Source organism: Dryobates pubescens, chromosome Z, assembly GCF_014839835.1.
Source record: "Dryobates pubescens isolate bDryPub1 chromosome Z, bDryPub1.pri, whole genome shotgun sequence".
Taxonomy (NCBI): domain Eukaryota; kingdom Metazoa; phylum Chordata; class Aves; order Piciformes; family Picidae; genus Dryobates; species Dryobates pubescens.
In genome coordinates, this window is record NC_071657.1 from 40,953,042 (window position 1) to 40,965,538 (window position 12,497).

Consider the following 12,497-nt stretch of genomic DNA (forward strand, 5'->3'; position numbering starts at 1 on the left):
CCACAAGCCCAAGACGCTTCCCTCCCACCACGGCCGTCCTCCCTCTGCCTGGCACAGCGCTACAAAGCTGCCGGGACCACCCCCTGGCGGCCAGCCCCCAGTACAGCTACGCTCTGGTGCTCGGCGGCGCGGCTGGCATGAACTCAGCAGGCTGGGCCGCTTTGCGGGCGCTGGCGAATGGGAAAGGTGGTGGCGCTCGGCCTCGCCCACTGCCGCGTCGATTGGCTGCCCGCCACCGGCCTGGGCGGTGCCGCACTCGGGGCCCCTGGAGCAGCGGCGCAGTCGTGCACGGTCGCCGGTGTGATCGCCATCATGTCGCGGGAGTTCGAGCTGTGTCCCGGGCGCCGCATTGGCGGGGATCATCCATGCTTCATCATCGCGGAGATTGGGCAGAATCACCAGGGCGACCTGGCCATCGCCAAGCGCATGATCCGCATGGCCAAGGTGTGCTCGGGGCTGCTCTGCGTCCGACGGGTGGGGTGGCCGGAGTGGCGAGAGCGTGGCTAGGCGGGTGGCGCGCCGCTGCGGGCAGGGCTTCGTCTCCCTCAGCGCTTCCCTCCCCCCTGGGTGGGCAGGCCCTGTCACTCGGGTGAGTCAGGCAACGAGGTGCGGGTGAGCGAGAGCCGCGGGTACTGGCGGGGCCCAGGAAAGCCATGGGAGGCGCGCTCTTCCCGCAGGGAACGCTTCCATCGGGGAGCATCGTTTGCAAGCACCGCTTGGGAGGAGTGGCGTGTTTTACAAGAGCAATATTAAAGTAAATGCAAGGACACAGACGTGGCAGCCGCCAACCAAATGGGTGGTTACTTTGTCGCCTTCGGTTTGTACCTCGTAGCCTAGGAGCACATCATGTTCGCAAGCAGGCAGATTAAATGGCTTCCGAGTGTTACAGCATTGCTTCAGTTGTGTCATTAACTAACTGTGAATGTAGGAGGAAGCAAGTAACTGCTGAACTTGTCTCTGAGGGTTTGGGTTGATTACATTAGGGGGGTTTTCAGGTAGTATTTGTGTCATCGAGTAGAACAGCCAAGCTGTGTTAGACGACAGCATATCGTCACTGAAGAAATGGGCACATAATGCATTCAAACCCATGACTGTGGTGGAAGTGCAAAAAAGTGTAGTGAGACTTTAACTTCACCACGTAGCACTTAAAACAATTTTCAGGTAATTTCTTCTTGTTCTACAGAACCCTGTCACTTGTTTTCATGTAAAATTAACGTGATGACTGAGCTTGGGATCCATCTCTTCAATTAAGTGTCATGAGGCAGTTCGAATTTTTAGTTTTAGTATGATTACTTTCTAGACTGCTGCTCTACTATGTATACAGGAATTTTGAAATAAAAGGGCTTGTGTGTAGGGATCTCCTCTTACTGTGTTTATACCATTCCTGTGATGATAATATGAGCACATCAGTTGTGACGTTCTTGTGTTCAAACTTGGGATGAGTGCGGTTTCACTTGCTCTTTGATTTGCAGGACTGTGGAGCAGACTGTGCTAAGTTCCAGAAGAGTGAACTGGAGTACAAATTCAACAAGAAAGCCTTGGAAAGGCCCTATACTTCTAAACACTCCTGGGGAAAGACCTATGGGGAGCACAAACGCCACTTGGAGTTTAGTCATGAACAATATAGAGAGCTGAAGAAGTATGCAGAGGAGATCGGCATTTTCTTCACAGCTTCGGGCATGGATGAGGTATGTAAGGTGTACTGGAATGACAAGCAAGAGTCCAGCTGTTGCATTGGTTATAGGCAGGACAGTGCTTACATAGAAAGAATACTAAATATGTATATTGAACTTCTAAATGAGGAAACTAGCTTGAGTCTATTTCTGTGAGTTTGTTTGTGGTGAGTAGATGCTGAATGTTTTGGAAGACCTGCCAGGTATGCTGAGCTATTTGTACACAGTAAATCATACCAGAGTCAGGGCCTCAACTCCATGAACAGCCAAGACTTAGAGAGTTTAGATCAAGACTGCAATCTGACTGCTGTCTGATGTTGGCTCCAAGCATTTAAAACTTCCCTCCATGTTTAGAATAGATTTCTTTCTTAACTTTCTTTGGGGCTTAGAAAACAAAGGGAACCTAAAAGAAAGGGCTCTTCTCCCAGGCAACATGTGACAGGGCAAGAGGCATGGTATGAAGCTGTGCCAGGAGAGGTTTAGGTTAGATGTTAGGAAGCACGTCCTCACAGAAGGGATGATTAGGCCCTGGAATGGACTGCCTGGTGAGGTGGTGGAGTCATGATCACTGAAGGTCTTTAAGAAAAGATTGGATGTGGCACTTGTGGGCATGGTTTAGCTGATGTTGTGGTGTTAGGTCATAGGCTGGTCTTGATGATCTCAGAGGTCTTTCTCAGTCTCAGTAATTCTGTGATTCTGTGAACCAAACTGAAAGAGGCCTTCCAGAAGTAAGCTAGCCACTCTTGTGGACAGCAACATCCCTGATCTTCTGCACTATATAGGATGGATTTATTTCTTGTTTTAAGGTTACCTCACTCTCCTTACCATTAGAGAGAATTCCTGATGTATCAACAGGTTAATCTCCTTTCTCATATTTTTTCATCCTGCCTCATCAAGCATAAAAGTTCATATTTTTCTTGTGTCTCCTCACTGTGTGTTTGAGCACCTTCAAGTTTTCTATGGCCTTTTCTAGTCCTTGGGCTATTCTGATTACTTCTATCATCTTCTTGTCCTATTAACCAAAATTCTTTAATTGTTGTGCCCCAGCTGAGATGGTACAAGCACCAAATACCATAATAAATTACTTCAGCTTCAACTGACAGACAAAAAGGTGTTCCTGACATATTGCATTAGCCCAGTACTGTATTGATCTGCTAGAAGGTAGGAAAGCTTTACAACAGGATCTGGATATCTCCTCCCCCAAATTCTGTCATCCTAAGCCCCTAACTGCAGCAGGAGGTAAACCCATTTAAATTTTTTTCACAAGTTAAAACTCTTCTGCAGGTCCTCCCTGTACTCACAGCACTTCACCACTCTCAGGGTTGCTCATGGTATGGACTGTAAGTCACCCTAAGTGGGAGACTTCTCCATCAAAAGCTGCTGCAGCACCTGATGTGAATTCTTGGGTTTTGCAGCTCAGGAGGCAAGGACTGAACCTTTAGTCCAAGTGGTGGTGAATGGAGCAAAATCTGGCTGGCGCCCTGTCACCATTGATGTCCCCCAGGGTTCAGTACTGGGGCCTGTCCTCTTGTATCTGTATCAGTGATCTGGATGAGGGGATTCAGTGCACCCTCAGTAAGTTTGCAGATGGCACCAAGCTGGGTGCTGATCTGCTAGAGGGTAGGGAAGCTTTACAATGGGATCTGGACAGGTTAGATTGATGTGGCAAGGCTAATTGTATGAAGTTCAGCAAGGCTGAGTGCCAGGTCCTGCACCTGGGTCACAACCCCTTAGTAAGCTACAGATGTGGGGATGTGTGGTTGGAAAGCTGTGACTTGGAGTGGGGCGTGAGACTATTGGTTGGTAATAGACTGAACATGAGTCAGTAGTGTGCCCAGGTGGCCAAGAAAGTCAATGGCATCCTGGCTTATATTAGAAACACTGCGGCCAGTAGGAACAGGGAGATGACCATCCCACTGCGCTAAGCACTGGTGAAGCTGCACCTCAAGTGTTGTGCTCAGTTCTGGGCCCCTCACTGCAGGAAGAACATGAAGTGCTGGAGTGTGTTCAGGGAAGGGCAATGAGGCTTTTGAAGGGCCTGGAGCACATGACCTGTGAGGGAGCTGGGGTTATTCAGTCTGGAGAAGAGGAGGCTGAGAGGAGACCTCATCACTCACTACAAACACCTGAGGGGAGGCTGGAGCAAGGAGAGGGCCAGCCTGTTCTCCTTGGTGACAAGTGACAGGACTAGAGAAAATGGTTTCAGGCTGCTCCAGGGGAGGTTTAGGGTGGATATTAGAAAATATGTTTTCAGAGAGGGTTATCAAACATTGCAATGGTCTGCCCAGGGCAGTGGTGGGGTCACTGTCACTGGAGGTGTTTAAGCAGCATGTGGATCTGGTGCTTAAGGGCATGGTTTAGTGTTGACTCTTCGGTGCTGGGTCAAGGGTTGGACTGGATGATCTTTGAGGTCTCTTCCAAACGGATGTTTTCCATGATTCTGTGGTCTCTGGAACTACAGCTATGTTGAGGAGATTAAAGTGTGTGTTTAACTATATGACATAATCAGTGAAGTGATGTGTGAAGTAAATATAAAGTGTGCTTGTGTGTCCTGGAGACAAAACCAGGATCCCATTGAACCACTCCCTATTGTCCTATTACTTGAGGTTACTTCCTGTTCCATGAATCTCTTACAGAAAAGATGCCAATTTTCAAGAGAATAGAAATGCAGAGTGGCTTTAGACACAAGGTCTGTCTGTCATACTTCATTTTCTGCAGTCTCAGGAGATCGGTTGTTGGGACAGTTACCGATCCACCTCACAGTCCAATCATCTAACCTACTTTTTTTCAGTTTACTTACAAGGATGTCGTGATAGATAGTATCAAGAGCCTTACTGAAGACATGGTATATGACAACCACAGCTCTCCCTTCATCTACCCATTTGGTCATGCCTTCATTGCTAGCTATCAGATTAGTCAAGCAAGATGGCCTCCAGAATGAGCTGCTCCATCACGTTTCCAGGGATGGAGGTGAGGCTGACTGGTCTGTAGTTGCCTGGGTCCTCCTTCTTCCCTTTTTTGAAGACAAGAGTGATAGTCATCATGTACAATGCATCTTAGTGTATGAACTAAAGAGATGCTATGCATCCTAGACACAAGAAATTGAATTTTCATCATAATGATGATAGAAAAAATAAACTGAAGACACAATTCTTTTCTGTACATTAGCACTTTGGCACTAAGTAAATTAGAATAGAATAGAATAGAATAGAATAGAATAGAATAGAATAGAATAGAATAGAATAGAATAGAATAGAAGTAGATCAGGTTGGAAGAGACCTTCAAGATCATCACATCCAGCCTATTATCCAACACCACCTAATCAACTACACCATGCAACCAAGCACCCCATCAAGTCTCCTCCTGAACACCTCCAGTGATGGTGACTCCACCACCTCTCCAGGCAGCCCATTCCAATGGGCAATCACTCTCTCTGCGAAGAACTTCTGCCTAACCTCCAGCCTAAACCTCCCCTGGTGCAGCTTGAGATTGTGTCCTCTTGTTCTGGTACTGGCTTCCTGGGAGAAGAGACCAACCTCCGCCTGTCTACAACCTCCCTTCAGGTAGTTGTAGAGAGTAATAAGGTCACCCCTGAGTCTCCTCCAGGCTAAGCAGCCCCAGCTCCCTCAGCCTCTCCTCATAGGGCTTGTGTTCCAAGCCCCTCACCAACTTTGTTGTCCTTCTCTGGACTTGTTCCAGCAAGTCAACATCCTTCCTAAACTGAGGGGCCCAGAACTGGACACAGTACTCGAGGTGCGGCCTAACCAGTGCAGTGTACAGGGGCAGAATGACCTCCCTGCTCCTGCTGGCCACACTGTTCCTGATGCAGGCCAGGATGCCATTGGCCCTCTTGGCCACCTGGGAAATTAAAGTGTTTGTGGATGATTGAAGGAAGACAAAGATAGGTAACTATTTTGTTATTTCTCTTGGATGTGAATGGAAGATTGCCTGTGATAAGTTTGGGATTTTCTTCCTTTTAAACTACTTATTTTTAAAGGCCAGTTACTAGAGCTATACTACTTTTCATATAGCTTCAATTTCTGAACTCTTAAGTACAGCACACATGTTTTTAGAAGGCAGCAGAGTACAATTAACACTTGAATAAACTTCTGTAGTATTTTCTTTCACATATTTATTTTCTAGCATGACTCCTAGAAGCAATTCAATTTTGGATTTCCCTTTGTGGGCACTTAGTATTTTTCTGGTCGTTTTTCAATACACTCATGCAGTTTTTCAGAGTGACACATCTCTTCGGGAAAGCTACCTGTAAACACTGTTTGTGATTTAATAGCAAGTATGTGGTAGGAAAACTGCCTGCATAGTTAGACTCGATGAACTTAGAGCTTTTTTTACAACTGAAACAATTTTATGATGCTATATGTACAACCTATTGAATTAAGGTTTCGTTTTGCTATTTTGAAAGGTTGCTTACTTCCCACCATGGTGTTTTTTTATCTTTGATTCAGTATTCAGTATCACCAGTTTAAGTGGTATGTTAAAATGCAGTGATTTCTTTTCTTTGTAGATGGCTGTTGAATTTTTACATGAACTGGATGTTCCATTTTTCAAAGTAGGCTCAGGAGATACAAACAATTTTCCATATTTGGAAAAGACTGCAAAGAAAGGTAAGTGTTTGCTTTGAGCCAGCTTGGTAAATATCACTATGTCTCAGTAGATCAGTTATTAGATCTAACTGGTACTGGAAAAATGATAAAGTAAGTATCTTTAGAAGAAACTAACCCTCAGACATGCAAAAAACCAGCTTCCTTTTCTAGATAAACTGCATTGATTTTCTTTAATAATTTAATAGCATGCAGTTTTCTTACAGACCTGGGACAAACCATATGCATGTTTTATAATGGCTAGGTCGCCCAATGGTGATTTCCAGCGGGATGCAGTCAATGGACACAATGCGTCGGGTCTATGAGATTGTGAGGCCCATCAATCCCAACTTCTGCTTCTTGCAGTGCACCAGCGCATACCCACTTCAGCCAGAGGATGTCAATCTCCGTGTTATATCGGTCAGTGAATAATTCAGAGTGTGCCACCAGTAGGGACTGGAGAGGGGGGGCTATAGACTTCTAGTAAGACAGATTTCCAGATCTTAGTCATGCTGGACTTGGCTTCTGGGAAGTTACATGTGTCATGTACCTCTAATTCATGCAAGTATGGAAGTGAACATGTCCATCGGGTCCTGTTATAGCAGAATTCAGCTTTGAGCAGTAGGCCTAAGGATGCTACTGGAGTGTTCACAAATAACGCCTGACAGATGGTGAACAGGTTAACCCTGTGCTTTGTAGTGCAAAGAAAAATTATGTAGGCTGTTACCATTAAGAAGGTGCATAGAACCCAGAACATTAATAGGGGCTAGACCAGAAAACTTCTGTTAAAAATGCTCCATCTGAATAGCAAAGCTATAATTAAATTAGGCTTTTGTGTAATTTCATTTGTTGAAAATATTAATTGGCTTTGCCTGTTAATCACTAAAATAAATTTTCCCAAATTGGCCAGTGTTCAAGCACTTGCCTAGTTTTATGCAGACATATAATTTTTTGTAGAATAAGGCATGGCTGCATTTAATGGCCTTTAGAACTATCTGGCTGACTGTCCCCTATGTATTGCTGAAAGGATTGCTTCACATTTTGGGGTTGAAGAAATCTGCTTTTGATACAGGTTAAGTTTAACCAGATCACTGCATTCTTGGATGAAAATAGAACACTGCTGTATTACTGTAACTTACAGTAATGTAGGCTGTGAAGACCTTAAAGACTACCCTTAATTACAAGCAAAAGTATAAGTGAAGTGGTAGATTAGAACATACCTTCTTTTCCTTGGCAGCATTGCTAATCATAGTGAGATTCTTAGGTGGTGATGGTCAGTAATGCAATGTGACTTGATGAATATATATTTAAAAAAAAAAAAAGGTGGTTTTTTTGTTAGTGGCACTGTAATTGCCCAAGGTTTTTATTGCAGTAACCACTGTTAAATTTGCTTTTGTCTTTGAAATTGCTACCTTGGTAATTCAGACCAACTCTGTCATGATTCAAGGCATATCAGTCATCTTTTCCTGATATCCCCATTGGTTACTCGGGGCATGAGACTGGCATAGCCATTTCAGTGGCAGCGGTGGCTATGGGTGCTAAAGTAGTGGAACGCCATGTGACTCTCGACAAAACATGGAAAGGAAGTGACCACCAAGCATCTCTGGAGCCAAATGAACTGGCAGACTTGGTGAAAGCCATCCGTACTGTGGAAAAAGCTATGGGCTCTCCAGTCAAACAGCTCTTGCCCTGCGAAATGGCTTGCAACGAAAAGGTAACTTTTGCTTTTCATTGATGTGCAGCTGACTCACACATACCTATAGCTAGGAACCGTATTCAGAAAGATAGCTTGCTCATTGCTTAGTGGAGCAGTGTTTCTGCATCTGCACAGAGGTTCTATGCTTAGCCCACTGTAATGTTGGTGTAGACCTGTCATTTTCTACAAAGTGAGATTTCTGGCAGCCAGTAACTGTTTTTACCATAGCACAGAACTTGAGGTGGCAGATGAGGGAATTGAGAGCCTGTGGGTTAAAATCAGAGGGAGGCCTAACAAATCTGACATCCTGGTGGGAGTCTGTTACAGACCACCCAACCAGGATGAGGAGGCAGACGAATTATTCTACAAACAACTGGAGGCTGTCTCAAGATCATCAGATCTTGTCCTTGTGGGTGACTTCAACCTGCCAGATATCTGCTGGGAACTTAATTCAGCAGAGAGGAGGCAGTCCAGAAGATTCCTGGAGCGAATGGAGGACAGCTTCCTGACACAGCTGTTAAGTGAGCCTACCAGGGGACAGGCTCTGCTTGACCTGCTGTTCCCCAGTAGGGAAGGGCTGGTGGGAGATGTGATCGTGGGAGGCTGCCTAGGGTGCAGTGACCACGAGATAGTGAAGTTTTCAATATGCAGGGAGATAGGGAGGAGCACCAACAGAACCTTCACCTTGGACTTCCAGAGGGCAAACTTCAGCCTCTTTAAGAAAATTATTTGTAAAGTTCCCTGAGTACCAACCCTCAAGAACCAAGGGGTCCAGGAGGGTTGGACCTACTTCAAACAGGAGCTCTTGAAGGCAGAGGAACTGGCAGTTCCCATGTGCCGAAAGATGAGCTGGCGGGGAAGGCGACCGGCCTGGATGGGCAAGCAGCTCCTGGAGGATTTAAGGGGGAAAAAAGAGGCTGTATCACCTTTGGAAGGAGGGGAAGGCTTCTCGAGGTATGTTCAAGGAAGTGGTTAGATTATGTAGGAATAAAATTAGAGAGGCAAAGGCCCAGTTGGAACTGAAGCTGAACACCTCTGTGAAAGACAATAAAAAGCATTTTTACAAAGATATCAGCGCTAAAAAGAAGGGCAAGAAGAACCTCCACTCCTTACTGGACCTGGAGGGGAACACAGTGACTGAAGACGAGGAAAAGGCTGAGGTCCTGAACACCTTCTTTGCCTCAATGTTTAACAGCAAGGTAGGAGTCCAGGACGAGTGGCCTCCTGAGCTGGGTGATGGGGTCAGGGAGCAGTGTGATGCCCCAGAAATCCATGAGGAATTAGTTCGGGACCTGCTGAGCCACTTGGACACTCAAAAGTCTGTGGGACCGGATGGGATCCATCCTAGGGTGCTGAGAGAGCTGGCAGATGAGCTGGCCAAGCCGCTCTCCATCATTTTCCTCCAGTCCTGGCTCACTGGAGAGGTCCCAGATGACTGGAAACTGGCCAATGTGGTCCCCATCCACAAGAAGGGACGGATGGAGAACCTGGAAACTACAGGCCAGTCAGCCTGACCTCAGTGCCAGGGAAAGTGATGGAGCAGATTATCCTGGCGGCAATAACTGAAGGATGGCCAAGGGCTCAGGTGCAGCCAACATGGATTTAGGAAGGGCAGGTCCTGCCTCTCCAACCTGATCTCCTTCTATGATCAGGTGACCCGTCTGGTGGACATGGGCAGGCCTGTGGATGTGGTCTACCTGGACTTCAGCAAGGCCTTTGACACCGTCCCCCACAGCAAACTGCTGTCTAAGCTGTCAGCCCGTGGCTTGCACCGCAACACTCTGTGCTGGGTTAGGAGCTGGCTGGAGGGCCGAGCCCAGAGAGTGGTGGTGAATGGTGCCAAATCCAGCTGGCGGCCAGTCACCAGTGGCGTCCCCCAGGGATCAGTGCTGGGCCCCATCCTCTTTAACATCTTCATTGATGATCTGGATGAGGGGGTTGAGTCAGTCATCAGCAAGTTTGCAGATGACACCAAGTTGGGAACAGATATTAGTCAGTTAGAGGGTAGAAAGGCTCTGCAGAGGGACCTCGACCGACTGGACAGATGGGCAGAGTCCAATGGGATGGCATTTAACAAGATCAAGTGCCAGGTGCTGCACTTTGGCCACAACAACCCCATGCAGAGCTACAGGCTGGGGTCAGAGTGGCTGGAGAGCTGCCAAACAGAAATGGACCTGGGGGTGCTGACTGACAGGTGCCTAAACATGAGCCAGCAGTGTGCCCAGGTGGCCAAGAGGGCCAATGGCATCCTGGCCTGTATTACGAATAGTGTGGCCAGCAGGAGCAGGGAGGTCATTGTGCCCCTGTACTCTGCATTGGTTAGGCCACACCTTGAGTACTGTGTCGAGTTCTGGGCCCCTCAGTTTAAGAAGAACATCGAGACACTTGAACATGTCCAGAGAAGGGCAACAAGGCTGGGGAGAGGCCTTGAGCACAAGCCCTATGAGGAGAGGCTGAGGGAGCTGGGATTGTTTAGCCTGGAGGAGGCTCAGGTGTGACATTATTGCCCTCTACAACTACCTGAAAGGTGGTTGTAGCCAGGAAGGGGTTGGTCTCTTCTCCCAGGCAACCAGCACCAGAACAAGGGGACACAGTCTTAAGCTGCGCCAGGGGAGGTTTAGACTCGAAGTGAGGAGAAAGTTCTTCCCTGAGAGAGTCATTCGTCATTGGAATGGGCTGCCCAGGGAGGTGGTGGAGTCACCGTCCCTGGAGGTGTTCAAGAGGAGACTGGACATGGCACTTGGTGCCATGGTCTAGTCGTGAGGTCTACTGAGACAGGTTGGACTCCATGATCCTTGGGGTCTCTTCCAACCTTAGTGATACTGTGATAATGTTGGAAATTTTGAATGTAATGGATTTCTGTGTATATCATCCAGTGGTTAACTAATTTGAGGAGAATCATAGGATTATTTATGTTGGGAAGGACCCTTAAGATTATGGAGTCCAACTGTTAAATCTAACACTGCCAAGTCCAGTACTAAACCACATCCCTTAGTGCCACGTCTACACATCTTTTAAATACCTCCAGGGATGGTGACTCAGCCACTTCCTGGAAAGTCTGCTCCAGTGCCTCACAATGCTTTCAGAGAAGGAAATTTTTCTAATAACCAATCCAAACCTCTTCTGGCACAACTTGAGGTTTTTTCCTCCTCTCCTATCTGTGGCTACTTGGAAAAAGAGACCACCTTGCTGCAACCTCCTTTCAGGTAGTTGTAGCAAGTAATAAGGTCTTCCCTCAGCTTTGTCATCTCTGGAATAAATTACCTCCTCAGCCACTCCATGTAGGACTTCAGCTTCACCAGCTTTGTTCCCCTTCTTCAGACACATCCCAGCACCTCAGTCTTTCTTGCAGTGAGAGGTCTGATACTGCCCACAGTATAGAAGGCGTGGCCTCACCAGAGCCAGGTACTCAGTAATAATCGGTCTCTATGACTTGTCTCTGGGCTGCACTAGCATACTAACCGGTTTAATCAGATTCCCTCCATTCTGATTCTGAAAAATTCCAGCGAGGCATTATCTGATTTCACAAAACATCTGGATTTTCACAGCAGCCTAGCTACAGTGAAAGTTTCCATGCTAATTCAGCCTTCACTGAGGAAATGGGGAGGGCAAGTCCACAGAACCTATTCCCAAGTAGCTGCAAATTATTTTTTAGCCTTTTTGGGTATACTAAGCCTAGGAATGTGTTTGACTTGGACCTCTAATTTTTTTTTTTTTTTCAACCATTCTTTATTTCTCTTCTGTAGCTGGGAAAATCTGTTGTGGCAAAAGTGACAATTCCTGAAGGTGCAGTACTGACATGTGAGATGATGACAGTGAAGGTGGGAGAGCCTAAGGGATTTCCCCCAGAAGCCATCTTTGACCTAGTGGGAAAGAAGGTTAAAAAACATATTGAAGAAGATGAAACTATCACTGAAGAAGCAGTAGAAAACCATGTCAAGAAAGTGAAGTGCTAAACCAAAGCATTCCATTCTATATTTCATGATGCAGTATTGCACTACTGCCCAACATATTAAAGTATAGCAATGTGGTAGATTAGAAGGGGTGTAATTATGGGGATCCAAGCAGGTTGGAATTTTCAGATTCTAACTAGCAGGAAGCTTTTGAAGCAAGCAAAAATAAGTTATGAAGAGCAATTTTATTAGAAACCATGTACCATTATGTCTAGAATACATGATGCTCCTCCTTTCTCCATCCCATTTAATCTAATTTGGATTTTTTTCACATGTAAGGCCACAGTATGTTGTGTTCCAGCTTTCCTTTTCTGGTACAAATACAGTAAATCACAGTATTTTGTTTGCTCTGTGAATTGTTCTTATCCCACACCTTTTGATGTTCCTCCCTTTTCTGCTGTTTTCCTTGCACCTGTAGTTATCAGGATGCTAGCTGGAGTTGAATGCAGTTAAGTGAAAGTTTACATACACTGAGCAGAAAACTGCACATGCAACCTGATAGATTTTTCTCAAGATAAAAGCTTTAAAAGTCTCAAGATAAGGCAGTGGGCTGCAAAAATCTACAGTACTGTAA

At 46.2% G+C, this 12,497-nt stretch overlaps 1 protein-coding gene across 1 annotated transcript; it reads left to right on the forward strand.

Moving 5' to 3' along the window:
- The first annotated feature begins 269 nt into the window (after positions 1–269).
- Positions 270–12,496, forward strand: NANS (N-acetylneuraminate synthase). The gene is made up of 6 exons (XM_009905636.2): positions 270–444; positions 1,473–1,688; positions 6,199–6,298; positions 6,540–6,694; positions 7,722–7,988; positions 11,717–12,496. Exons 1-6 carry the CDS (start codon positions 313–315, stop codon positions 11,924–11,926), a joined length of 1,080 nt encoding a protein of 359 aa, XP_009903938.2. The 5' UTR covers positions 270–312; the 3' UTR covers positions 11,927–12,496.
- Position 12,497: the final 1 nt, after the last annotated feature.

Coding starts and splice junctions, on each gene's coding strand:
- NANS (XM_009905636.2), top strand. CDS start 313: ATGTCGCGGGAGTTCGAGCTGTGTCCCGGGCGCCGCATTGGCGGGGAT. Junction 1,689..6,198: donor CAGCTTCGGGCATGGATGAG/GTATGTAAGGTG, acceptor TTTTCTTTGTAG/ATGGCTGTTGAATTTTTACA. Junction 7,989..11,716: donor AAATGGCTTGCAACGAAAAG/GTAACTTTTGCT, acceptor TCTCTTCTGTAG/CTGGGAAAATCTGTTGTGGC.